Source organism: Neophocaena asiaeorientalis, unplaced genomic scaffold (assembly GCF_003031525.2).
Source record: "Neophocaena asiaeorientalis asiaeorientalis breed wild unplaced genomic scaffold, Neophocaena_asiaeorientalis_V1.1 scaffold432, whole genome shotgun sequence".
NCBI classification, from domain to species: Eukaryota; Metazoa; Chordata; class Mammalia; order Artiodactyla; family Phocoenidae; genus Neophocaena; species Neophocaena asiaeorientalis.
The window spans coordinates 700,978-728,400 of NW_020174549.1; the positions used below are offsets into that span (position 1 = coordinate 700,978).

At 41.4% G+C, this 27,423-nt stretch overlaps 1 protein-coding gene across 5 annotated transcripts in view; it reads left to right on the forward strand.

The window, feature by feature from the left end:
* The window catches only part of SUSD1 (sushi domain containing 1), a 126,548-nt gene that overhangs the window by 80,104 nt on the left and 19,021 nt on the right, over positions 1–27,423 (forward strand). For all 5 annotated transcript variants that reach the window (XR_003004841.1, XR_003004842.1, XM_024757251.1 and 2 more), the window contains 4 exons: positions 5,598–5,689; positions 6,859–7,045; positions 19,793–19,889; positions 24,006–24,264. Coding sequence is in view for 3 of the 5 variants with exons in the window: in XM_024757251.1 (XP_024613019.1) it covers positions 5,598–5,689; positions 6,859–7,045; positions 19,793–19,889; positions 24,006–24,264 (635 nt within the window). In the remaining 2 variants the exon portion in view is untranslated. The remainder of the gene's footprint in view (positions 1–5,597; positions 5,690–6,858; positions 7,046–19,792; positions 19,890–24,005; positions 24,265–27,423) is intronic.

A 27,423-nucleotide genomic window follows, 5' to 3' on the forward strand; every position in this document is an offset into this window, starting at 1 on the left:
GCTGATACCCAGATGCACATTTTTTCACATTTTAATACCTATGAATTTTTATAAGTGTTATACAGTCAGGTGGCTGCCATGAACATAATTGTCATTACTCACGTATGTATCAAATTGGTCATAGCTACTTGCAGCGTTGCTACTTTTATTTAGTTTTGGACATTAGTGACATATTAACATTTTGCTTACTAAAACTTTTTCAGAACTTTTCCAATGATTTGACATTGAAACAAAAAGTTATTGTGGGGCTTCCCTGGTGGTGCAGTGGTTGAGAGTCCTTCTGCCAATGCAGGGGACACGGGTTCGTGACCTGGTTCGGGAAGATCCCACATGCCGTGGAGCAGTTAGGCCCGTGAGCCATGGCTACTGAGCCTGCGCGTCTGGAGCCTGTGCTCCCCAAAGGGAGAGGCCACAACAGTGAGAGGCCCGCGTACCACCAAAAAAAAAAAAAAAGTTATTGTGTATGTAGAAAAACATGGAAATAGATCAGCAATGTATAAAAACAAGTGTCAACATCAGAATGGCTTGCAAGAAAAAGAAAATAGAACATTTAAAACAAATACTGCCTCACCAAGACTCAGGATAGAACATAGGTTGTGGAAATATACACTGATATCTCTTAATTGAAAAGTGATTGGGAATTGTTACATACTGAATATGGAGAAATTTTAGTAGTGTCTCAATCAATTTTTTGATTTTTCTTTTATTATATATTATAAAATTTTAATGTTTCTATAGGTTTGAAAAAACTCTTTCAACCAGTATAAAATAATTCTGAGACAAGAAAATAATCATGACAGAGTTTACTTGGCAGTATTTTTTCTTTCTTAATAAAACAAAATAATAGTGCATCTTACAAGAATGGTATCTTAGGTTTGATGAAATGTACTGTATCTTTGCATAATTGGGCAGGATATTTCTGTAGAATTAAGTCTTAAGAGTGGAATTACCAAGATAAAGAGCCTCATAAATTCCTCTCCACAAAGACTGTATCAATTTACACACACACCTGTTTTCCAACACCTTCACCAATGCAGGATATTCCAGTTTTTTAATGTTTGAGAGCCTAATAAGTGAAAAACATATTTTATTTTGGTTTAATTTGTACCTCTTTGCTTATTGATTGTCCTATTACAGTTTTCCTATGAATCACTTTTTCTATTTATTGCTCCTTTTCATGTGTTGTTGGTGGTATTTTTCTTCATGGTAATTGTTGTTTAGATATCAGGGCCATCAACTTTTTCAAATATGTTACAATTGTTTTTTCACACTTTGTTGCTTGTCTTTCAAACTTAGGTTGTTGAATCGTTTGCCCTAAAGAAAATTTAAGATTTTATTTAGTCAAATTAAAAAAAATTTTTCCTAGTTTTCTTATTATTTCTTTCCTAACCAAGATTATAGAGCTGTTTTCCTATATTCTTTTCTAGTATATTTTTTAACTAAAAATTTATTACAGTTGCAATCATTTTTGCCTGTATGTCAAGGTGGGGATCTAATATTAGTTTATTTCTATGGATAACTATTTCCCAACTCAGTTTATTTCCCACTGATTTGAAAGTCCACCCCTATCTTATATAAATTCCGATGCATAGATAGATTGGTTTCTGGGTTCTGCTCTGCTCCATTGACCTCTTTGTTTATTCCTTTGCTAGCAACAAACTAGCAATTTAGCATTCTCAATTCACCCCAGGGAGTGGGGGGGCAAAATCAGCTAAATGGGCAAAAATTGCTTCTCGAGGGGTGGAACAATATTATTCTTTTAATATATGAATCATAGGGCTTCCCTGGTGGCACAGTGGTTAAGAATCCGCCTGCCAATGCAGGGGACATGGGTTCGAGCCCTGGTCCAGGAAGATCCCACGTGCTGTGGAGCAACTAAGCCCGTGCGCCACAACTACTGAGCCTGTGCTCTAGAGCCAGCGAGCCACAACTACTGAAGCCTGCATGCCTAGAGCCCGTGCTCCGCAACAAGAGACACCACCACAATGAGAAGACCGTGCACCGCAGTGAAAAGTAGCCCCCCATTGCCACAACTAGAGAAAGCCTGGGCACAGCAACGAAGACCCAACACAGCCAAAACAAACAAAAAAAACCCAGGAAATTAACACTAAATATATATATATATATGAATCATAGACAAACATATAGTAAATAAGAAACATATACATACCTGTGGTATTAAAATTTTATAAAGTATGAGAGATTAGGGAAAAAAATGTTTAAAAAGGCTCCATGTAGGGCTATAATGAAAAAAGGTTGAGAAATACTGTCATAATTTTATAATAGTTACTGAAACCTGGTTATGTCCTGTTTCAATATTTTTATTTTAATTTTTTCTTGTTATTCTCATTAATCTTCCCCCCAAAATTTAGTAGTAATTGTGTTTTTGTTCATTGAGCGTGCCAAGCTGATTCCTGCATGTGGGGTTTTGACATTGGAGCCCCCTCTGTCTGACCCCTCTTCCTCCACTCTTGATGCTCACTCACTCATCCTTCAGGTCTCTGCTCACATATTACCTCCACAGAGGACCTTCCATAACCATCCTTTCTATTCTTGTATGATGCTTTTCAGTCTTTACCAGTACACAAAATTATATATATATATATACTTTAAAAAAATAAATTTATTTATTTTGTTTGTTTATTTTTGGTCGTGTTGTGTCTTCATTGCTGTGCGTGGGCTTTCTCTAGTTGCGGCGAGCAGGGCTACTCTTTGTTTCAGTGCACGGGCTTCTCATTGCGCTGTCTCCTCTTGTTGCGGTGCACGGGTTTCAGTTGTTGTGGCACGTGGGCTTCAGTAGTAGTGGCTCGTGGGCTCTAGAGCACAGGCTCAGTAGTTGTGGTGCACGGGCTTAGTTGCTCCACAGCATATGTTGGATCTTCCCGGACCAGGGATCTAACCCATGTCCCCTGCATTTGCAGGCGGATTCTTAACCACTGTGCCACCAGGGAAGCCCTATATTTTTAAAATTTATTTTTTCACTTGTTTATTTTCTGCCTTTCTCACTAGAATGAATTCCATTAGGTGCAGGGACTTTGTTTCCTCACCACTTTATCCTTAGCCCCAAAGCATGCCTGGCACATGGTGAGAACTTTCTATTCACTGAATAATGTGTAAACTTATCACATTCCAAGGAAGTCCATTGGAATCACCATTGGAATTACATTCCACTTACAGATTAATTGGTGGAGAATTGATATCTTTTCACTTTTCAATCTTTCCATTCAAGGATGTGGCATTTTCTCTTTGTTGTTTTATTTTATGTCCTTCTGGGGGAAAAAAATCTTCTTGTAAGTCTTGGACATTTCTAGTTACATTTATTGCTAGGTATCTGAAGTTTGTTCATGGTTTCTTCTCTTGTGAATAGAAATCTTTTAATTTTTCTATTATATTTTATTTGTGGTTTTAGTTTATTTGTGTCAGCAGGCCTGTGTTCATTGTGGGGTCTCAAAGGGAGGATCTATTTCCTTGCTCTTTCCAGTTTCTAGACCCTGCCTACATTCCTTGGCTTGTGGCCCCGTCCTCCATCTTTAAAGCTCATCAGTTCAACCTTCAGTTCTCTCTGGCCCTGATCTTCTTGTCTCCCTTTTTAAAAGACCCTTGTCACTGCATTGGGCCCATCTGGATAATCCAGGATAATCTCCCTATTGTAATCACATTTGCAAAGTCTTTATGCCATGTAAGGTAACATGGTTACAGATTCCAGGGACTAGGGTGTGAACATCTTTGAAGGGACCATTATTCAGCCCACCATACTTGTGCTTACAGATATGTAGAAAACGATTAGTTTTTCTATGTTCTTGTCTTTGGGTGCATTTTGCCAAACTCCTATTATTTTTCTGTCGTTTTCAAACAATTGCATATTTGTTTTTCAGTTTTTTTTTTTATTTACTGTCAGTTGCATAATTTGTTCCCTTTCTTTCTGGTATTTATAGCTCATTTTTCTCCTTGCGTCGTTCTGCATTGTCTAGAATCTCCTGACTAATGCTAAATAATAGCTGTGAAACCATGCATCCTTGGATTGTTCTTAACTTTACTAGAAATTGTTTTACCACTGAGTGTGGTGGTTTCTAATAAACATTCTTTTAAATCAAGAAGTTTTTATCAAATTAAATCCTAGTTTGCTAAGATTTTTAGGCAGGAATGTACATTAGATGTATTAACCATTATGATTATAAAAGTGACCATATGGTTTTTCTCTTTCAATCTATTAATAGCTTTCCTAGTAATGATCATCTCTGTATTCCTGGAGTAAATCTCCCTTGTTTATAGTGTATTGTTCTTTGAACGTACTGCTGACTTCTATTTGTTAATATTTTATTTTTGTATTTATATTAATAAGTGAATTTGGCATAGTGTGTTTAGTAATTGGTTGTGCCGTCCTTGTACACGTTGGGCATTGTGGATTATCCAGTCATACTGAGTGAATTGGGAAACTTTCTACCTTTTTGTATGGTCTGGAACTGTTTAAATACTACTGAAGTTATATGCTTTTTGAAAGTTTCATAAAGGTGAGTTTCCTTGGGCCACTACTACTTATCTCTAAAACCATCTTCCTTACCTTCCTTAAAGATTGCTTTATCCTGAATCATCCATACTTTATTCCTTACTCGGTCTTACAGCATTTGAAGAATAGCTTGTGACCTGTGGAACAGGTTTTCTCTGGGCAAAGCTGCCCCATCCATAAAGAGGGGTCACATCTATCAACTAGGCTTCATTCATAGGAACCTGTTGGTCCAGGGGCTTACACAATAAAGGTTTGGCTCCCATGAGATTTTCTTTTTTTTTCACATGCTTTGGGAGTTCTTTATCACTTATTAATCATCACAGTGTTCCTATGAAACTTCTTAGCAAGTCTGATGTATTATTTTCAGTTTAAGGACAGGGATCATCGTTAAAGGAAATTACCTTTGATACCAGAGTTTTGAATAACCAGTCTTTTTAAAAATTTATTTTTTATTGAAGTATAGTTGAATTACAGTGTTGTTTGAATAACTAGTCTTTATTTTAAAAAGCTTGGGGGATGTGCCTCTGTATTATATGGTACCAGTACTGAACTATCTTTTGGATTCATTACCATGAAATTGAGCAGAGACCACTGAATGCTTCTTTGATCATAAGAGATGAGGAAGCCCGAACCAAGAGCGACCACTCCCCCCTTTTCATCATGAAAAGCCTGACTGCTTGAGGTAGCCTTTTTCATTTCCTCAAGGAGTAATTCTCAGTTCTCTGCGGAAATGTTACTCTCAGCTCAGAATTTCAAACTGATGCTTGTTTGTCTAAATGAGGTTGTCCAAGGCCAGGACAATGAGTCGCTGTTTTAGCTTAGTAAACCAAGGGAATTTGCAGTGGATCGACTTAACTAATTTTTTAAGAAGGATTCTCAGACTGGGTATCTTTTGATCTTAAATCTTTCATCAGGACTGTGTTTACATAAATATAAAAATGGTGTTTCTTGGACTGCTACCACTTATTTCTAAATTAAAATACTGCTGAAGTCATCCGCTGTAAATGCTTATCCTTGGAATATTGTTCAATTAAAAGGTAGTATTTTGGTATAAGGTGTAAGTTGATTTCTCATTCTTTTCCCCTTGCAGTAAAACAGACCATCAGTAACATTTCAATATTTAATGAAACCTGCTTGAGATGGAGAAGTATGAAGACAGCTGATATAGAGGAGATGTATTTAGTAAGTTACTGAAAGTTACTCTGTTTATAGGTGTTTGTCTTGTGTGGGAGGTTCAAAAAATGTCAACAAACCCAAAAAACTACTTATATAGCTGCCGTTATCAGTGGAAGATTTATAGTGACAATTGCAGTAAGAAACAAGAAAGTGGGAACTTCTGCTGCATATTTGAAGACAGAGACCTCGGGGATTGATGAGAAAATCATGAGAGGTTCTTTGTGCAACATAGCCCGATGCAGAGCTGATGTTCAGGCAGTGTCATGGAAGGAAGCCAGTGGCTTTTGCAAGTGTGTGTCTCTCCACACCAGTGCCTCTGATCAGGGTCTGAATGTGTTGCCTGGAGAGTCAAGGGGAACTTCTAAAGCTAGATGTGGTTGTGAGTAAGAAAGGTAAAGGCCATGGGATGAGCTGCTACTAGAAGCAATTAAGTAGGAAGAAAAGTGCATCTATTGGCCCAGGTGCTGGGATGTTACAGTAAAGTGTAGGGAATGTCAGAAGGGGGCGGGCAGAGGAGAAAAACTCTTCCCAGGTTTTACCAAACCGACTAGGATTACCCTAATGCAGCAGTCCCCAATCTTTTCGGCACCAGGGATCGGTTTCGTGGAAGACATTTTTTCTACCGCCAGGGAGTGGGGTGATGGGTCAGGCGGTAATGTGAGCAATGGGGAGCAGCAGACAAAGCTTCGCTCAGTCCACCGCTCCCCCATACTGTGTGGCCTGGTTCCTAACAGGCCGTGGACTGGTACTGGTCTGCAGTCCAGGGATTGGGGACCCCTATCCTAATGCATGTTCTGCCCTGGGAGAAGCCTTAGTTCAGATTCTTAATTTTCTTTCTAGGAAATTGTTCTTTGGTTTTGCTCCTGTGGTTTTGCCAACAGACTTTGACATTGGGCATGTGCCGTTATATGTGTGAGAACAAGAAAGAGAAAGTTGTTGGTGTTGGGGCCTCGAGTTTTTGTGCATTTTGATTTAAAAATATGTTTATGATACTGATAATACTGTAATTACAGTATTTATGGTATTACAACTCTAATATTTGCTTTCTGCCGTATTTCACTTTCTGAAGGCACTTTAGAATCAAGAGTAAGAGAGTGTGAGAGAAAGGGTAGGTATCCAGGCATTCAGAGCCTTTCAAGCTAGCAATTCACCTGGTGAACTTTTCTATGTTTTAGTTCCACATTTGGGGCCAAAGATGGTATCAGAAGGAATTTGCCCAGGAAATGGTCTTTAATATCACTGCCAGCAGCCAGGCTCCTGAGACGTGTTTGGACCTGAGGCCAGGTACCAACTACAGTGTCAGCATCCAGGCTTTGTCTTCTGAACTTCCTGTGGTCATCTCCCTGACAACGCAGATAACAGGTAAATCTTGAATAACAGCATTTGGATGAACAAAGTCACTGCAGAGCTGTATAGGCTCAAATAAAGAGGCACACTATTGCTTTCTATCTTTATATAATGAAGTTTAAGAGAAAGCGGAAGAAGGACGTGAAATTGGAGAGGGGAACTAAGGGGACTGCAGCCTGAACTGCAATGTTTTATTTCTTAAAAAGGTACCTGAAACAAAATAGGAACATTGAAGAAATCTGGGTAGTGTGTACATGAGTGCTGGTTAAATTCCTTCTGGATATTTGAAATATTTAAAATATTTCATATTTAAAAAGAAATTTTCCTATTACTCTTTCTTTCTCAGTAACATATTTGTCATTCTGTTACAAGTACCTTAAGAGTAGGTTACTCTCAGGGAAAAATGACTGGCAGTCCCACTCTAGTCCCCTAGAAAATTCACTTTCCACTCATTTTCTTATGTCTCCTCAAATCTGTGATGCTCACTCCATCCTCCAACACACACACTCTGAGCTAATATTCAGACTCTTAGCTTCTTGTTTCTTATCTCACTGAGGAATTAGAAGTAATTAGGTGAGAGGGTGGTGGTGGGATGAATTGGGAGACTGAGATTGACATATATACACTAATACGTAGAAAATAGATAACTAATAACAACGTTTTGTATATAAATAAATAAATTTTTTAAAGTAATCAGGTGAGGACTTTCCACTCCCAAATCTCCCATTGTTGCCTTCATGCAGAACCTATATTTTATCTTCTCTCTTGTCCCCACTCCTAAGGTGAATCCTCCCTCAACCCCGTCATCCCTTCTTGCCTCATCCTCAATTCCCTCCAGTAAAGAATTAGTCCCAACACTGCACAAGCATGTTGTAATATCTCATTTTTAAACGAAAACATAGAAAAGATAAACACACTTCTTTTGACCCCATATTCCCTCCAGCTACTCTGCCTTCTCTCAGCCCCTCTTTACAGTAAAACTCCTTGAAAGAATGTTGTGTAGGCTCCACATCCTTACCTCCTCTTCTTTCTTTAACTGGTTCCAGTCCAGAGGCATTTGTCCTCAATGCTTTACTGGAAGTGTCTCCATCTTGCAAAACCCACTGCCCAATTTTTTTCTTATAGGATTTTCTCTACAGCATTTGGCATTCCATCCTTGAAACACCTTTTCTCTTGGCTTTGGATCCTTCTACCTTGCTGGCTGTTCCTTCTCAGTTTTTTTTTTTTCACTAGGTCCATCTATTGGGTTGGCCAAAAATATCGTTCGGGTTTTTCCATAAGAGCTTCCAAAGAACCCAGATGAACTTTTTGGCCAACCGAATACTTTAATTGATGCCCCTTGCCTCGCCTTCTTCTATTCCTTTTTCTTCATTATTTACTCTTTCTGCCTAGGCGATCTCTACCAGTCTCACGGCTATAAACATTACCTGTGTGCTGAGCATTCCCAAATATGTATCCACCTGTCTCCTAAACATATCCTATTGAACATCTAATAGGCAAACCCAGTAGAACTTTTGATTTCTCACCTCTTCCCTCACCCCCAAATCCATTTCCATCCAGGCGTCTCTATCTCAGTTATTGGCATTCCTATTCACCAACTGCTCAGGCCAAAAAGGAATCATAATTGATTCTATCTCTGCCACCATTTCTAGTCCATCAACAAGCTGGCTTGCTTCTGAAATAAACGTTCTGAATCCAGCCACTTCTCCCCACTTTTGCCTTTACCACTAGCAACCTAATCCAAGCCAGCAACTTCTTGCTTGGACTCCTGCAGTAGCATTCTAACTCTTCTCCCTGTGTTCACAGTTGCCTATCACCTGCTGCCCTAAGTCTTAATCTTCACCATAACTTTAAAAACATCACTCAGAGTGTCATATTGGGCTTCCCTGGTGGCGCAGTGGTTGAGAGTCTGCCTGCCGATGCAGGGGACATGGGTTCGTGCCCCTGTCCGGGAAGATCCCACATACCATGGAGCGGCTGGGCCCGTAAGCCATGGCCGCTAAGCTTGCGCATCCGGAGCCTGTGCTCCGCAGCGGGAGAGGCCACAACAGTGAGAGGCCCGCGTACCGCAAAAAAAAAAAAAGGTAGGTATCAGAGCCTTTCAAGCTAGCAATTCACCTGGTGAACTTTTCTATGTTTTAGTTCCACATTTGGGGCCAAAGATGGTATCAGAAGGAATTTGCCCAGGAAATGGTCTTTAATATCACTGCCAGCAGCCAGGCTCCTGAGACGTGTTTGGACCTGAGGCCAGGTACCAACTACAGTGTCAGCATCCAGGCTTTGTCTTCTGAACTTCCTGTGGTCATCTCCCTGACAACGCAGATAACAGGTAAATCTTGAATAACAGCATTTGGATGAACAAAGTCACTGCAGAGCTGTATAGGCTCAAATAAAGAGGCACACTATTGCTTTCTATCTTTATATAATGAAGTTTAAGAGAAAGCGGAAGAAGGACGTGAAATTGGAGAGGGGAACTAAGGGGACTGCAGCCTGAACTGCAATGTTTTATTTCTTAAAAAGGTACCTGAAACAAAATAGGAACATTGAAGAAATCTGGGTAGTGTGTACATGAGTGCTGGTTAAATTCCTTCTGGATATTTGAAATATTTAAAATATTTCATATTTAAAAAGAAATTTTCCTATTACTCTTTCTTTCTCAGTAACATATTTGTCATTCTGTTACAAGTACCTTAAGAGTAGGTTACTCTCAGGGAAAAATGACTGGCAGTCCCACTCTAGTCCCCTAGAAAATTCACTTTCCACTCATTTTCTTATGTCTCCTCAAATCTGTGATGCTCACTCCATCCTCCAACACACACACTCTGAGCTAATATTCAGACTCTTAGCTTCTTGTTTCTTATCTCACTGAGGAATTAGAAGTAATTAGGTGAGAGGGTGGTGGTGGGATGAATTGGGAGACTGAGATTGACATATATACACTAATACGTAGAAAATAGATAACTAATAACAACGTTTTGTATATAAATAAATAAATTTTTTAAAGTAATCAGGTGAGGACTTTCCACTCCCAAATCTCCCATTGTTGCCTTCATGCAGAACCTATATTTTATCTTCTCTCTTGTCCCCACTCCTAAGGTGAATCCTCCCTCAACCCCGTCATCCCTTCTTGCCTCATCCTCAATTCCCTCCAGTAAAGAATTAGTCCCAACACTGCACAAGCATGTTGTAATATCTCATTTTTAAACGAAAACATAGAAAAGATAAACACACTTCTTTTGACCCCATATTCCCTCCAGCTACTCTGCCTTCTCTCAGCCCCTCTTTACAGTAAAACTCCTTGAAAGAATGTTGTGTAGGCTCCACATCCTTACCTCCTCTTCTTTCTTTAACTGGTTCCAGTCCAGAGGCATTTGTCCTCAATGCTTTACTGGAAGTGTCTCCATCTTGCAAAACCCACTGCCCAATTTTTTTCTTATAGGATTTTCTCTACAGCATTTGGCATTCCATCCTTGAAACACCTTTTCTCTTGGCTTTGGATCCTTCTACCTTGCTGGCTGTTCCTTCTCAGTTTTTTTTTTTTCACTAGGTCCATCTATTGGGTTGGCCAAAAATATCGTTCGGGTTTTTCCATAAGAGCTTCCAAAGAACCCAGATGAACTTTTTGGCCAACCGAATACTTTAATTGATGCCCCTTGCCTCGCCTTCTTCTATTCCTTTTTCTTCATTATTTACTCTTTCTGCCTAGGCGATCTCTACCAGTCTCACGGCTATAAACATTACCTGTGTGCTGAGCATTCCCAAATATGTATCCACCTGTCTCCTAAACATATCCTATTGAACATCTAATAGGCAAACCCAGTAGAACTTTTGATTTCTCACCTCTTCCCTCACCCCCAAATCCATTTCCATCCAGGCGTCTCTATCTCAGTTATTGGCATTCCTATTCACCAACTGCTCAGGCCAAAAAGGAATCATAATTGATTCTATCTCTGCCACCATTTCTAGTCCATCAACAAGCTGGCTTGCTTCTGAAATAAACGTTCTGAATCCAGCCACTTCTCCCCACTTTTGCCTTTACCACTAGCAACCTAATCCAAGCCAGCAACTTCTTGCTTGGACTCCTGCAGTAGCATTCTAACTCTTCTCCCTGTGTTCACAGTTGCCTATCACCTGCTGCCCTAAGTCTTAATCTTCACCATAACTTTAAAAACATCACTCAGAGTGTCATATTGGGCTTCCCTGGTGGCGCAGTGGTTGAGAGTCTGCCTGCCGATGCAGGGGACATGGGTTCGTGCCCCTGTCCGGGAAGATCCCACATACCATGGAGCGGCTGGGCCCGTAAGCCATGGCCGCTAAGCTTGCGCATCCGGAGCCTGTGCTCCGCAGCGGGAGAGAAAAAAAAAAAAAAAGTGTCATATTGAATGAAGTAAGTCAGACGGAGAAAGACAAATATCATGATATTGCTTATATGAGGAATCTAAAAAAATGGTACAAATGCACTTATTAACAAACCAGAGTCACAGATGTAAAAAACAAACTCATGGTTACCAGGGGGAAAGGAAGGGAGGGATAAATTGGGAGATTGGGATTGACATATACACACTACTATATATAAAATAGATAACTAATAAGGACCTACTGTATAGCACAGGGACCTCTACTCAATACTCTAATGACCTATATGGGAAAAGAATCTAAAAAAGAGTGGATGTATATATATGAATAACTGATTCACTTTGCTGTACAACTGAAACTAACACAACATTGTAAATCAACTATACTCCAATAAAAATTAATTTAAAATCATATAAGATACATATCATCCCCAGCTCAAAACGGTCCTATGAGTTTGCATTAGTGTTCTAATGGAATCCACGTTCCTTACCATGGAACATGGAGTCTGGCCCCTGCCTACCTCATTGACCTCATCTCCCTCTGCCCTCTCCCTTTCTCACTAAAAGCAGCAGCATCCTTCCTTGCTATCTCTCAAACGGGTCAAACTTGTTCTTGCATCCACGTCTTTCCATTTGCTGCGTAATCTTCGTGGGACACTCTCTCCACATGGCTTCTTTATAATCACTCAGGCTTCTGCTCAAGTGCCATTACCTAGAGAGCCTCTCCCTGCCCATCCTTTCAAAAATCATCTGCTATTGCCACCCCATCACTCTATTCTCTTCCTCTGCTTGAATTTCTTCATAGAACTCATTTTCAGGACTTGTATTTTTAAAAATTTACTTGTTTATTTTCTTTTCCCCTACTAAAATAAGCAGTCTTTGAAGACAGAGATTTTTGTCTGTGTGTTCTACATTGAATCCCCAACACACAAGGACAGTGTGAGCACACGTAAGGACACTGATAACACAACAAAAGAATATTTTGGTAATGAATGCATACGAGGGCTAACCCCCAAAGGGCCAGCGGGTGGTATTGGCATTGAAGAAATGCCTGGTTAGTTAATAAAAGCTTTAGACCGAGAAGAATTCACCAACTTTGGAGCTGGAAAGAGATGTTCAATTTGGGCATTTTTTCCCATGGTGACTTATCAAAATGGACAGCTATTCCATCTCCTACTCTTTGGTCCTTCTCATGTTTTGAAGGTTTGCATTGCTGATTCACATTAGATTTCCTATTTTTTGAGTTGGGGAGAGGGAGTTTCATCTTGATGAGACACACTTCTACCTTGTTTTGTACGCTAAATATTGCCCCGTAGCTCAAGCATCCTGTGTCTGTGTTCCTGGCCACCAGGGGACACTGTTGAGCTGTTTAAGTTCATTGAAACCACGACTGCATCTTTTTCACTCTAAAGAGTTAGCAATTTTTAAAAAGTGTGAAAATTCAAGTTGTTAAGATCTTATGAAAGAGTAACTAAACAAATAAAATAAGAACAAACCCCAAGCCCTGTCTTTAATAAGAGAACCACATACTGATGTGAAGAGGTGTGCCTGTTTGCCTAAGATGTGGCTTTGTTTCAGCAAAATTATGAACTTTTGAATTTTACCAGAAAGGTGAGGCAAGGGGTTTGGACGTGGAATACACAGAAGCTGATTTCCCAGAAGAAAAGTGAATGGAATTTCCCTTCTGAGTGTCTTACATGAAACTAAATCTTACCGATGGGAACAGGATGAAAACGAGCGCTTTAAATATATTGCTGACCTCAGAGGAGAGTGAAAGCTTTTGGAATGTTGAAGGACAGAGGCAAGTGTTGTAGTGGCAATGGAAGAGGGTGCTGGTGAGAAAGGTGGTGAGATGGAGAGGCTATCACAGTGCTTCTGACTCATGGCCCACGTGTTTCTGCAGGCAGCCCATTGATGGGAATTCATCAGAACAGTGCCACCATTTATACTCCCTTATGTAAGAACAAACTTTCATCCTTGATGTAGACCCAAAGGGCCAGAAGAGCTGCCCCACACTGGTTATGCTATTTTCTAGCCAAGTCAAAAAGCTTGTAGGCAAAATTTCCTTCTCATAGAGAGAGGGAGAGAACCAGAGAGGGGGAAGTGGGGGCAGGGAGAGAAAGAGAGAGAGAGAGAAAGCAAGTGCCTGCAGGAATGTAAAGATAAACCATTTATTCCACACAATGTGGTGATCATTTGAGGTTGAATGTTTATTATGGAACCGAGAATGCTGGAAGAGAAAAGGGAAACGAATATGTAAAGGAAATCATTCCTTCCCAAGTCCACCTTCAATTCCGAGGCTGGCAATGTACACGGGAATTTCCCCATCTCTGCCTGCATTCCTAATAAGAAAAACAATGTACTTTTTCAGATGTTCAGGAAAGCCACTGAAAGCACAGGTATGTCCCAAGCGTTCTCAGGCTATCCCTCTAACAGAGAGCTCCAGTCAGGATAGCTCTAATTCCCCCTACAGGGCTGGGGACCACTGCCCCCTCCTCTGACCCCTCCTCTCTTACTGTTAAGTGTCCTTAGGAAGGACCGTGCAGGTCAGGTGTCTTGACGTTCTTCTGCTGTGAGCTTCTCTTCCACAAACCATCCAAGGACTGTGCACTCCTGTGTCCTCAGTGAGGACCTTGTCTTCTCAGGCTGCTTCCAGAGTACCACACTTATTCCTGCTGTTTCCCCTGGCTCCGAATGGGTAGGAACTGCCCCGGAGGTTAGGAGAGGAGCTGGCCTTCATCCCAACTGTTTTTCTTCATCCAGGCTCTCTCGAAGTCTTTCACGGACACAGGTTCTTTGACATCTGAGGACCTAATGTTAGGTCAGGCCAGGAGGGAGGCACACGTGTCCTTCCATACCTCCATGGGCCACCTGTTCCTCTCATCTCCAGAAATCTCCCAACTACTTTCCAGCTTCAAGTCAAAACCTAGCCTTTCAAGGAAATGGCTATATGGGGATGGATATCTCCCCACTCTTCTCACTGAAAGCATCTGCATCCCTGCTGAGGCCCCACTGAGACAAGATGGTACACCACAGAGGAAAATGGGCTGGATGTGTTATGTTCCTATAGCAACGCTAGCTACTAACCATTGGGTGTCTTTATTTTTATATATTTATTTATATGTATTAGTTCCTTGCATTTACTTGAAGTTTATAGCATAAGGTTGCGACCTTTGTTTAGATTTGGTGCAGATAAAATTTTCTTTTACTTTTTTTTTTGGTTCATTTTAATGGGTTTTAGAGGACTTTTAACACATTTGCACTTCTGTTACCTCCTTCCTCTCATTGATTTTAATAGTTTGCCTACATTAATGGTTTTAATCTTTTGTTATACATATTACACCCCCAGGTTATTTACTCTTTAATTTTTTTGTCAATATTCTTTTTGACATTTAGACATTTTAAGTTTTCATGTAATCAATTCTATTGATTCTTTTATAGTTTCTGCCTCTGGTCATGCCAAGAAAAGCCTTCCCCACCCTGAAAATCAGATCAATAATTTTTATTCTCTACTATTTTCAAATGCTTCTTAATGGTTTTGCTTTTCACATTGAAGGTTAGACCCATATGGAATTTGTTTAGATGAGTGTATAAGGTTAAATTTACATGAGAATTTTTTTCCCCCAGATGATAAGCCAGTTTCCCCATCACCTTTGGAATGACTGTCCAGGCCACACACTATATTCTCATTTATTTATTTGGGTCTCTTTCTCGATTGTCTAGCTTCTTCCATTGCTTTGCCTATCCTGTGCTTTTTCAGTTATTCTATTTCAGTTATTGTAAATTTATAATATATTTAATATGTTGTAGGACAAGTCCTGCTTCATTGCTTTTTCCTGACTCTTCAAAGTTTTCTCAGATGGTAGCCTCCATAATTTCCTTTGTCACTTGCTTCTAGTAGAGAATGGATACTGTTGACACCTAGGGGTAGTAATGAGTATGTCCTCTCATCTCACATACTCAGGGTGAAAGAACTCCAGCCTAGACACGACCCATTTCTTGCCTTGGGTCTGATTTGGTTTAAATCAGTAATGAAGCCGATGGAAAGGAGAGCAGGTCTGCCGTAGACAGCAGTTTGGGGGATGGGAAACAGCACCTTGGAAAATATGGCTGGAAGTTAAGGTTATTTAAACTCAAAAATGTGGCGAAGAACCAGCCTGATGAAGTCCAGGCTTTCACATTCGAGAGAAAAGGCAGACAGTTTTTAAGGTGGGGAAGGCCTTGAGCAGGCAGAGCAGAAAGCAGTCTAGAAGTCACGTGTTGATGGAATCAACTGCATGGTAGTGGCACATTTAGAATGGCAAGAATGATGCTGGGACTGAAAAGGGGCAGCGTGGTACAGAACAAGCAGGCGATGGCCTTCCTGCCCCTGCTGTGGGCCCGCCTTCTCCAAGCTGGGCGAGCACTTTGTTCTGTTGTTCCTGGGGTGGGTGAGAAACCTGGTGGTTTTAAAAGATTGGCCAAGAGGGCTTCCCTGGTGGCGCAGTGGTTGGGAGTCCGCCTGCCGATGCAGGGGACATGGGTTCGTTCCCCGGTCCGGGAAGATCCCATATGCCGCGGAGCGGCTGGGCCCGTGAGCCATGGCCGCTGAGCCTGTGCGTCCGGAGCCTGTGCTCTGCAACGGGAGAGGCCAGAACAGTGAGAGGCCCACATACCGCCAAAAAATTAAATAAATAAATAAATAAATAAATAAATAAAATAAAAGGTTAGCCAACAGATTAGAGAACCTAGAATTATTAATCTCAGAGAAGAGCAAACAGAGGAATAAGTTGAGCTTAAGGAGAGTTCTCACACAGAAAAGAGTAAACAATTAATCTCCTTCTGGGCTGAAAACAGGAAATTTGTGATAAAAGCCACTTACTTTACTGTGATGACAAAACATCATGAATGAAAGGGCATTTCATTGATAGCCTGAAGGGCTGAGTGCAGAGATACAGTAAGTCCCCTACATATGAACCTTCAAGTTGTGAGCTTTCAAGGATGAGAGCGTGCATTCGCATGTCCAATCACGTAAGTTAGTTCACGTGTCTGGCGTACGTTGTCACGTGCGTGCATCCTCTACAAGTGGTTGTGCTTTTGTGTACTTTACAGAACTGTATAGAGGACAGTAGTACGGTATCTTTATTTCAAGCCCAGGATGACCAGAAGCAAGCATAAAAGCCGCGGTGATATAGCTGGTACTGCTCAGAAGCGCCAGGAATTGGAGGCCCAGAGAAAGGGTGAAGAGAGACAAGAGGAAGAAGAAGTAACTGAAGAACTGAAGAGATTCATGACACAGGAAATGGCAAGGGGATTTCTTTTATGTGAGGAGGCACTGTTAGTCTTTGAGGCACAGCACCTGCACGTAGAATGGTACACAAAGGTTGCAACAGCTGTTCAGGATGCAATCCAGTGCTACCATGTCATCTACGATGAAAAACAAAGAGCTACTACCCAGATATCACTGGATCGTTTTTTCAAGAGGGTAGATAGAATTGAATCCAGCAAGGAACCAGAACCTGTGCCATCAGCATCACGCATGAGTGAAACTGCGGCTTGCCCTCCGTCTCCTGTTGCTGACGATCCTTCAGCTCTACCATCTCCCACCCCCTCTCCCTCCTCCAGTCAGTAACTCTCCTCGCCTGTTCACTCGATGCCAGCCCCTGGATGCCAGCTGTTGTACTGGACTGCTGTACTTTTCAGGATACTGTCCTGTAAGATGAAACACGTTTTCCTTATTTTTGGTTTGTTTGTTTTTTATGTATTATTTGTGTGAAAAGTATTATAAACCTATTACAGTACAGGACTATATAGCCGATTGTGTTAGTTGGGTACCTAGGCTAACTTTGTTGGACTTACGAACAAATTGGACTTACAGACTCACTCTTGGAACGGAACTTGTTTGTATGCAGGGGACTTACTGTGCTCAAATGCTCACATTTCCCTGGGAAACCTGGTGGGGGCTTTTTAACTGCATCTTCCCCTCTCCCCATTAACGCTGCAGGGAGCTGGTCGTGTCTTCCTCAGGGGTGTCAGTTATGGAATCTCTTACTGGACACCTCTTGGAAACAGCATAGACCTTCAACACCACAGTGTGGGGTCTTAACTGTAGGTGGGGGATTGTTCCCTAACAAACACACAGATTTATGGAAAACATAATTTGTGTGGCGTATCTGGGTGACTTTGGAAGAAATTCTAGACTTAGCACTGTTTAATAAGAGCTATAGGGGACTCTCACTCGTCCACCTGGTCATAGATGCCTGGGTTTCCCCGGTGTTCACCCTAGGCCCTCATCTCTTCTCAGATGCATTTATACCTTCCCCCATGGGCAGCCGTAGCCTCTTCTATTGATGACTGACTCCATATCACCATCACAGTTTGCTCCTAAGCTCTAGACCCGCATTTCTAACTGCCTGCTGGACGATTTCACAAGCACTTCAAACTTACCAGGTCTAGCAGTGAGCTGCGTCTGAACCTTCCCTGCAGACCTTGATGAATGATGTCACCACTGACTCAGTAGCCAAAACCAAAGCCCAGATTCCTTCCCCTTCCTTATCTTCCACCACCTTCTGTTCCGTCTCTGCCCTACGTGTCTCCTCCATCTGCCCCCTCTTCTCCCTTCTGAGTGCCATCACTCACTTCAGACCTCAGGCACTTCTTACCTAGATTTTGGAGAACCTGTGCTTTTGCTCTTTTCCAATTCATCCTCCAACAGGCAGTCCAAATTGTATTTCTAAAATACACATCTGCTAAGAATCATTAGATGGCTTCTCATTATTTCTAAGACCTCAGATCTGGCCTATACTCACATGTCTCACTTTATTGCCCACTTCTACCCAGCTGGGACTCAACCTTTCGGACATACTGGACTCCTGCACTTCTATCTCTGCCCTCACTCTCTCTTACCTCCTGCCCCTGCGTATGTCTGTTTCTGTATTTGATGGGCTCACCCCCCTGCCCTTGGTGTTCTTCCTCTGCACTCCCACCACCCTCTTGTGGAACTTTATCGTAGTTCCAAGCACTGCCTGTTTATAAGACTTGCTCCACTATTAGACTCTGAGCTCCTGGAAAGCAGAAATCATGTCTTCCATAGCTGTTTCTCCCAGCCTCACATAGAGGTGCATAGAGGTGGCTAATAAATATTTGTTGAAAGGCAGTGTATGAATAACATATTCAGTAGAGCTTTAAAAATCATCTAGGAAGGTCTAAGTTTTTATTTACTATAATTTGAATTGAGAATCTCCACCCCAAAGCTATTTTCTAATTGGGTAAATAGTCTTGAGTGTCTATTTTGGCCTCTTAGTACTAATTTCACTGTGGCAGGATTCAGAGGAATTTCAGGGGAGGGGGTGTTCATATTTTATTCTTTCTCTTTCTTCCTCCCTCCCTTTATAAATCTCATCCACTTGATAGCACTGTGGAGAAGATTAAATGAGATGAGGCATATATAGGACACATCTATAGATGTGTTGTGTGCCCAACACATGTAAGCTGTGTTACTCACAAGGCAGAGTGGCAGCTGGTACATTTATACCATGAATATAACTCCCAGTTAGATGCTAGAACGCTGGTGTCAGCCAATCAACCAACATTCTCCTCCCTGTGGAATATCTATTTGGGAAATCTGGTTGCTGGGGAGAGCAAGATAAGGACAGACAGCTGTGTGATTATAAAGGATCTAGAAGTCTAGGGAATTCCCCGGTGGTCCAGCGGTTAGGACTCTGTGCTTTCACTGCTGAGGACACAGGTTCAATCCCTGGTGGGGGAACTAAGATCCCACGAGCTGCACGGCGCAGCCAAAAAATATATATATAATAATAATAATAATAAATAAACTGTTCCTAAAGGATCTAGAAGTCTGATAAGCTGGTCTCCCCACCAAATAAGAACCTATTTACCAAGTTAATTGAAAGGCCCACAGCATCCACCATCTGTCAGTGCTGGGGCATCATTTTTTTTTAATTGTAATAAAATATATACAACATAAAATGTACCATTTTAATTATTTTTTCAGGACACAATTTATTGGCATTAAGTGCATTCACAATGCTGTAAACCATCACCATCATCTATTCCTAAAATGTTTTTATCACCCCAGGCAGAAACTCTGTTGACCATTAAGCAATAACTCCCCATTTCCTACACACCCCCTCAACCCTTGGCAACCTCTAATCTATTTCTGTCTCTATGGATTTACCTGTTCCAGATATTTCATGTAAGTGGAATCACGCGATAGTTGTCCTTCTGTGTCTGGCTTATTTCATTTAGCCTAATGTGTTCAAGATTCATCCATGTCGGAGCATGTGTCTGAATTTGCTCATCTCTTCTTACATGGAAACTTTCCTCTTGATGCCCCATGAGGACCACTTTTTTCATGCTTCTGCTCGTTCTGATCATACCCCCTTTCTTCTTTTCAACATGTTTTCAGAGCCTCCCCTTCCGGAAGTAGACTTTTTCACTGTGCATGGAGGGCCTTTACCACGCCTGAGACTGAGGAAAGCCAAGGAGAAAAATGGACCCATCAGGTCAGTAGAGGCCTCTTTTCCATGGCTGCCCAGTGATCTCCATGGAGTGTTTTGAAAACTTTGGTTTGAGTGAGGAAGAGACTTCTCTTTAGGTGGCTTCACTGGAGTAGTTGAGTCAGTGCAGTCAGTGCCTCGTTTTTTGTTTCCTTGGGTACAGACTGGGCCTTTAATTCCAGCTAGCACCCTCCCTAATGAATAGAGAGACTTGTAAAGGACCAGAGACAAGCATTTGGGCAGCTGAGCTCGAGAAATTAAATCCGTTCCATTGGTCATTAGATGAGCACTGGTTGGGTACCCGTCAGGCTATCACTTTGCACTCACGCCTCCAGGTCCATCCTTTAGTGATGGTGGATCAGGAACATCATTTCATTTACCAAAAAGACAGAATATATTTTCCTTTATTTAAGGATGATCTTGGGGGGGGCGTGTAGTGCTTTCTTATTTATTTTTTTATTGAAGTAGAGTTGATTTACAATGTTGTTACAATCTCTGCAGTACAGCAGAGTGACTCAGTTATACACGTACAGACATTCTTTTTTTTAAATATTCTTTTCCATTATGGTTTATCACAGGATATTGAATATAGTTCCCTGAGCTGTACATTAGGACCTTGTTATTTATCCATTCTAAAGTAACAGTTTGCATCTACTAACCCCAAACTCCCAGTCCATCCCTCTCCCTCCCCCACTCCCATGTGTGTAGTGATTTCTGGAAGAGTCATTTGGATAATTCTTTTAATTCATTCATGTATTGAGATGTGAGCAAGACACTGCATTGTTAACAACTGCTTCTGGGACTCCAGGTGGTATTAGGATGGAATGAATTTACCTCAGTTGCTGGACTACCTTGTGTACAATTAAGCTTTTTATTTACAAAGGTCATGGCAGGATTAGGAAAGCAGAATTATTCCCTTTTTAGAGAGGAAAATTGAGGTTTGCCTGGAGAGATGAGTAACTTAGTGACAGTAACAAATCAAGGAGATGGCAACAACCTGTTTCTTTGACCTAACTTATACTGCCTATGTCTCTCCTGACCCTTCAGTCTAATGACCCTGCTGTACAATCAAGGTAAAATTCGTGAGGTATCACAAAACTATAAAAAAGAAAGTCTATAGGGGCTTCCCTGGTGGCGCAGTGGTTGAGAGTCCACCTGCCGATGCAGGGGACACGGGTTCGTGCCCCGGTCTGGGAGGATCCCACATGCCGCAGAGCGGCTGGGCCCGTGAGCCATGGCCGCTGAACCTGCGCGTCCGGAGCCTGTGCTCCGCAACGGGAGAGGCCACAACAGTGAGAGGCCCGCGTACCGCAAAAAAAAAAAAAAAAAAAAAAAAAAAGAAAGTCTATCGATATTATGTGTCCATTTGTAATGAAACTTGAGCTTTTTTATCTATTAGTTTGAGTTCAGTAAGTGCTCAAAAGTCTTTCCAGGCATGGATATGGCCTAAGTTGTTCTGTTTCTTGATTCCTGACAAGTTACTGGAAGGCATTGTAATTCTGTTGCTATAAGGAGAACAGAAGTTGTGATCTCACTGCCTGAGAGAATTTGCAAGACGTACGTGATATTTAGGCCAGATGATTATGTAAGGCAGAAAGAAAAGCCAAATGACAGTCTACCCTTGTGGCTCTGTGCCGGCCAGTGCCTCCAAAACAGGAAGTGGAGATCTGTGAGTCATTCAAGGGAGGGTGGTGGTGAAAAAGAGGGGAGAAGTCCTTCCAGAGCAGTCATGCTCTAAACAGCCACAACTGCTTCCCCAACATCATCGGGGCTAATTACCAGCAGGCAATTGGGGGGTTTTCTTGGCCCGACTACCCGGTTTGAGCTGGGGGTAGCAGCACCGCCAGTGTGTGACAGGCCGGAGTCTGCCTTGTACGTTGTCGGGGACAGTGGCTTGGGCACAAGGCGGAGCAGGGGCTCTGGGGCCACACTCCCTTCCTTAGCTTGGTGATCTTGGGTGGATGATGCAGCCTGTGGCTGGGCTCTCTTAATGCTAGTGTCTCCCACACTTGCCAGATTACAAGTGTACCTGGGGTGCTTTATCAGCTGTATGAATTCTCAGACTCTACTGGAGATTTTGATTCAGTAGGTCTGAGATGGGGGCTGGGAATTTGTACAATTATCAAGCAACTCAGGTGATTATGATCATGCTAATTGGGGATACCACTTTATGCGTCATGAATGGTGCCTCTACTGGGCAACGTTCAGAACCAAAAGAGTTCAGGTGAGCCTTGAACTTGCACTTGAATATCACCACCTACGTGGAAAGGTGAGAGGGACTTGAAGATGTGCTTATGGACAGCATGGAGTCTGCTGCCTGTTTACTTTCTTACCTGTGGCCATGATTCATAGGGATGTCTTCAAGTCCCCAGGAAAGTTTGTTGTTATAAGTGTTCCGTTGTCGGCAGTGGAGGCTTAGTAAATGTTTACTGGTGATGGCAGTGACAACTCATTGCCCTGCAGACTTTAATTTGTCCCTTTTGTAGAAAGCCCTATGCTGAAAGTGAACCCAGAAACTTTGTGGAAATCAGGGGCCTGAGGACACCTAGGAATTTGGGGAGCCTGGTTGGTGGATAGTTTCCAAATCCAACACCTGCTGTTGGGGAAGACTCCCTTTTCTTAACCTAGTAACTCATGAGCTCTTAGGAAGCAGGAGATGGGGCATTAGGAATGCGGAGCAGGAAGCGTATACTTATTGGTAAAATAGAATTATGTGTGCTAATGAGTTTTGGAAATTACCCTAATCGTATTTGGTGCTGATGCATGTTTTTCTTCTTTACTGAAATTTCAACTCAAGAAACATTAGTGAGGAATCAGTCACAGCCAAAGAGCTGTGCAATGATTTGCAAGGATACAAGAGTAAATCATTCAATAAAGACGCAGACATAGAGAATGGACTTGAGGACACAGGGAGGGGGAAGGGTAAGCAAAATCCCTGCTATCAAGCCTGATAGAAAAAGCAGACATCCCAACACCTACTATACTAGAGGCAGGAGATGAGTCCCGAATAGATGGGAATAAAAAGAAAGGTGTGATTCATTCTCAGAGTGTTGTTTTTCTTTAACATCTTTATTGGAGTATAATTGCTTTACAATGGTGTGTTAGTTTCTGCTTTATGACAAAGTGAATCAGTTATACATATACATATGTTCCCATATCTCTTCCCTCTTGCATCTCCCTCCCTCCCGCCCTCCCTATCCCACCCCTCTAGGTGGTCACAAAGCACTGAGCTGATCTCCCTGTGCTATGCGGCTGCTTCCCGCTAGCTATTTTACATTTGGTAGTGTATATATGTCCATGCCACTCTCTCACTTTGTCACAGCTTACCCTTCCCCCTCCCCATATCCTCAAGTCCATGTTCTAGTAGGTCTCTCAGAGTGTTTTTGTTCTTACACTTCCTTTCACTGACAGATTTTGTATTTGGTGGGATAAATAATACTAAAACACATGACAAACATGACACCTGGTTGCTAGTTTGTTTCTTTGTCCACATCTAGGGAACATATGAGATTTTCCCTTTCCGGCTCTTTCAGGATACTGTTAGACTAGATGAACTCATGATGATCTGTACTCCATGCTTCTCATTCATTTCATAGGAACTTTCATATCAGTACGCGAACTGGAGGGAATGTAAATCACGTGAGTTCCGTTTTAGGTACCCCATGTGATTGCGTGGAGCCTTTTTGCAGACTTAGTGCATTAACTCTTGTAGGCATTTGGCCTCCATGTGACTGCTAAACCCTTTCCACAGCTGGGCTTTATTTGCCCATTTGAAAATCACTGATTAGATCAACTTTAAGACACATATACTCCAGGTAGTTATACGTTCAGCAACTTCTCCCAGCTAAAGAGGATTTACCGGATAGCCATCTGCAGCCAGAACTTGGAGAGATCCCTCACCCAGTGTCATCTGGCATTAACACTGTTGGTTCCAACTGTAGTTCCATGACGGTGGGAGCTGTCAGACCGTAAATCCCACACGGGCAAGGACTTTTATCCAGTGTTGCATCTCCAGTGTCTAGAAAAGTGTTGATCTCATAGCAGGTGCTCAACAAATACGAATAAATGAATGAACGAATCCCCCAAGCAAGGATCTGATAGACATTTTCTTTTCTCTTCCAGTTCATATCAGGTGTTAGTGCTTCCCCTGGCCCTCCAAAGCACATTTGTTTGTGATTCTGAAGAGGCTACCTCATTCTTTAGCAATGCTTCTGGTGCTGATGGATATGTGACGGCAGAACTGCTGGCCAAGGATGTTCCCGATGATGCCGTGGAGATATCTATCGGAGACAGGCTGTACTATGGGAAATATTATAATGCACCCTTGAAAATAGGGAATGATTACTGCATTATATTACGAATCACAAGTGAATGGAATAAGGTATATTTCTTTAAAAACTCTTGTGAATTCTATATTTTCCTCTTCATGTGAAATTTAAATATTTGAACATTTGTTTTCCCAATATTCGAGGTGAACACTGCTTGTAAGAACAATAAGAATGTGTTGAATCTTTTCACTTTATAAAGGATGAGCAGGTGAAACCTTTTTGGAGGTTGATGTTCTGAACTTGCTGGGGGACCTGTTTGGACTTAACTAGTTTGGGTTCTTCTTCTTAAGCTTCAAGAATGCCCTCATCCTATTGCACTGCTGAAGCCTGAGTTGGAGAGGAACATCTAGATCTTTCTGTCACTTCCCCATACTCCTGCCAGACTGCTGCCTCTCCTCATTCTCCAGGAAGCCAGCGGGAGGGGCAGATTAAGTTCAGCACTATTTTCTGGCTCTGTTTTCTGCTTCCGTTATTTCCTTGGCTATTGCGTAAGCCTCACTCTCCTCTCTCCATCCTTAGAAAGGCTATGTTTTTCCAGTGCTGGTTCTTTCTTGAGACATACAACGATATATTCATTACAGAATGAATAGATGGGGACTTCCCTCGCGGTCCAGTGGTTAAGACTCCGTGCTTCCAATGCAGGGGGGTGCGGGTTTGATCCCTGGTCAGGGAACTGAGATCCCATCTACCATGCGGTGTGGCCAAAAAAAAAAAAAAAGAATGAATAAATATAATGAGCTGGACAAGCAGAATAGCAAGAGCTGGATGGGTCAGTCAGGGGTGGAAGATCTAGAAGAAACATTGTGATGGTTGCCCTAGGAGGGCTCAAGGTTTGCTATCAATTCATATTGGTTGGTAATGGAAGCTAGAAAAAATAATATTAATAGAAACATCTCTTGACTGATGAATTTGAGCCATCTTGCGTGTAAGGTTCATCACATATTTAAAACTGAAACACGCAATTAAATTCTGTATAGGACACAAGTTAAATGCACCATTATCATGCTTGATATAAAACTAAGAATATGTCCAAGTAGCAAAAAGTTCTGGTGGTGTTTTGTGGCAATTATGTAGGGATTAAGAATTGGAAGACTAAAGTCCAGAATATATTGCCCTGAATTTGTTCCAAAGGTGTTTATGACTTAGACAAGGCCTCCTTGCTGGAAAATTACCCAGAGATCCTGACTTGGTGTTTCTAGCCATAGACAACACGGGCAGTACCATATGTGTGCAACTTAGAGATTGCTCAGAGAGCTGCTGTCTCAGATTGAGACTTTGGTCTGGGAGGGTGTGTTAGTTATCTTGGGCTGCCATTTCAAAATACCATAGACTGCGTGGCTTAAACAACAGACATTTATTTCTCATAGTTCTGGAGACGGGGAAGTCCAAGATTAAGGTGCAGGCTACTTTGGTTCCCTGGGGAGGACCCTCTTCCTGGCTTGCAGACAGCTGCCTTCTTGCTGTGTCCTCATGTGGTGGGGACTGAGTGATCTCTGATCAGTCTTCCTCATCTTATGGACCCTGATCCCATCATGTGGGCCCTACCCTCATGACCTCATCTAAACCTAATTACATTCCAAAGGCCCTACCTCCAAATAACATCACATTGGGGGTTAGGGCTTCAATGTGGATCAATATCAATTTGGGGCACAAAGAGAATGAGGTGGGAGGTTACGATAAGAATTCTAGTTTATAGGGAACTTTCCTGTGGTGTCATTGATGCCTCTTTTTCATACAGCTAAGCGGAACACGTGCTTGTTCTTTGAAATAATTTATATTTGGACTCACATATTCGAATTGCTATTACTTCCCCTGTGGGTTTCAAATATATTAGTGTTGCAGTCATATTAAGATCAGTAGTGGTTTATTTATTTATTTTTCTTTTTAAAACAGCTTTACTGAGATGCAATTCATATAATTCTAAAGTGTACAATTCAATGGTTTTTAATATATTTACAAGATGGTGGTAATGCAGCAATCACCATCTGATACTCAGACATTTAGCAGTGATAATTTTTAATATTTATTTTTAATTGTGGTAAAATACACATAAAATTTACCATCTTAACAATTTTTAAACTAACAATTTGGTAGTATCGAGTACACTTACACTGTTAAGAAACCAATCTTCAGAACTTTTCATCTTGCAAGACAAGCTCCGTATGCATTAAACAACTCCCCATTCCTCCTCTTCTTCCCCAACTCCTGGCAACTACCCTTTTACTTTCTGTCTCTATGAATTTGACTAGTTACCTTGTATAAGTAGACTCATACAGTATTTATCTTTTTGTGATTGTCTTATTTCATTTAGCATAATGTCTTCAAGGGTCACTCATGCTGTAGCATGTTTCAGAATTTCCTTTCTTTTTAAGGCTGAATAATATTCCATTGTACGTATGGATAAACATTTTGTTTATCCATGATCTGTACATGGACACTTGGGTTGCTTCCATCTTTTGGCAATTGCAAATAATGCTCCTGTGACCATGGGTGTTCACATATCTCTTTGAGTCTCTGCTTTCACTTCTTTTGGGTATACACCTTCAAGTGGAATTGTTGGATCGTTTGGTAATTTTATTTTTTTAATTCTTTTTGAAGATCCCCATACAGTTTTCCATAGCCACTGCACCATTTTACACTCCCACCGACAGTGCACAAGCGTTCCATTTTCTCCACAACCTCCCCAACACTTGCTGTTTTCTGTTTTAATGATGGCCTTCCTAATGGATGTGAGGTGGCTTCACATTGTGGTTTTGGTTTGCATTTCCATAATGATTTATGATGTTGAGCTTATTTTCAGGTACTTTTGACAATTTGTGTATCTTCTTTGGAGAAATGGTTATTCAAGTCCTTTGCCCATCTTTGAAGTGATTTATTTCTTTGTTGTTTAGTTTTAGGAGCTTGCTATATATTCTGGGTATGTGATTTACAAATATTTTTTCCCACTATGTGAGTTGCCTTTTTACTCTGTTGATAGTGTCCTTTGATGCACAAAAGTTCTTAATTTTGATGAAATCCAATTTGCCTATTTTTTCTTTTGTCGCCTATGCTTTTAGTGTCATATCTAAGAAATCACTGTCAAATGTAATTTCCCAAAGCTTTTCCTTTGTGTTTTCTTCTAAGAGTTTTAAGTCTTATATTTAGGCTTGATCCATTTTGGATAATTTTTGTATATGGTGTTAGGTAATGGTCCTACTTCATTCTTTTACATG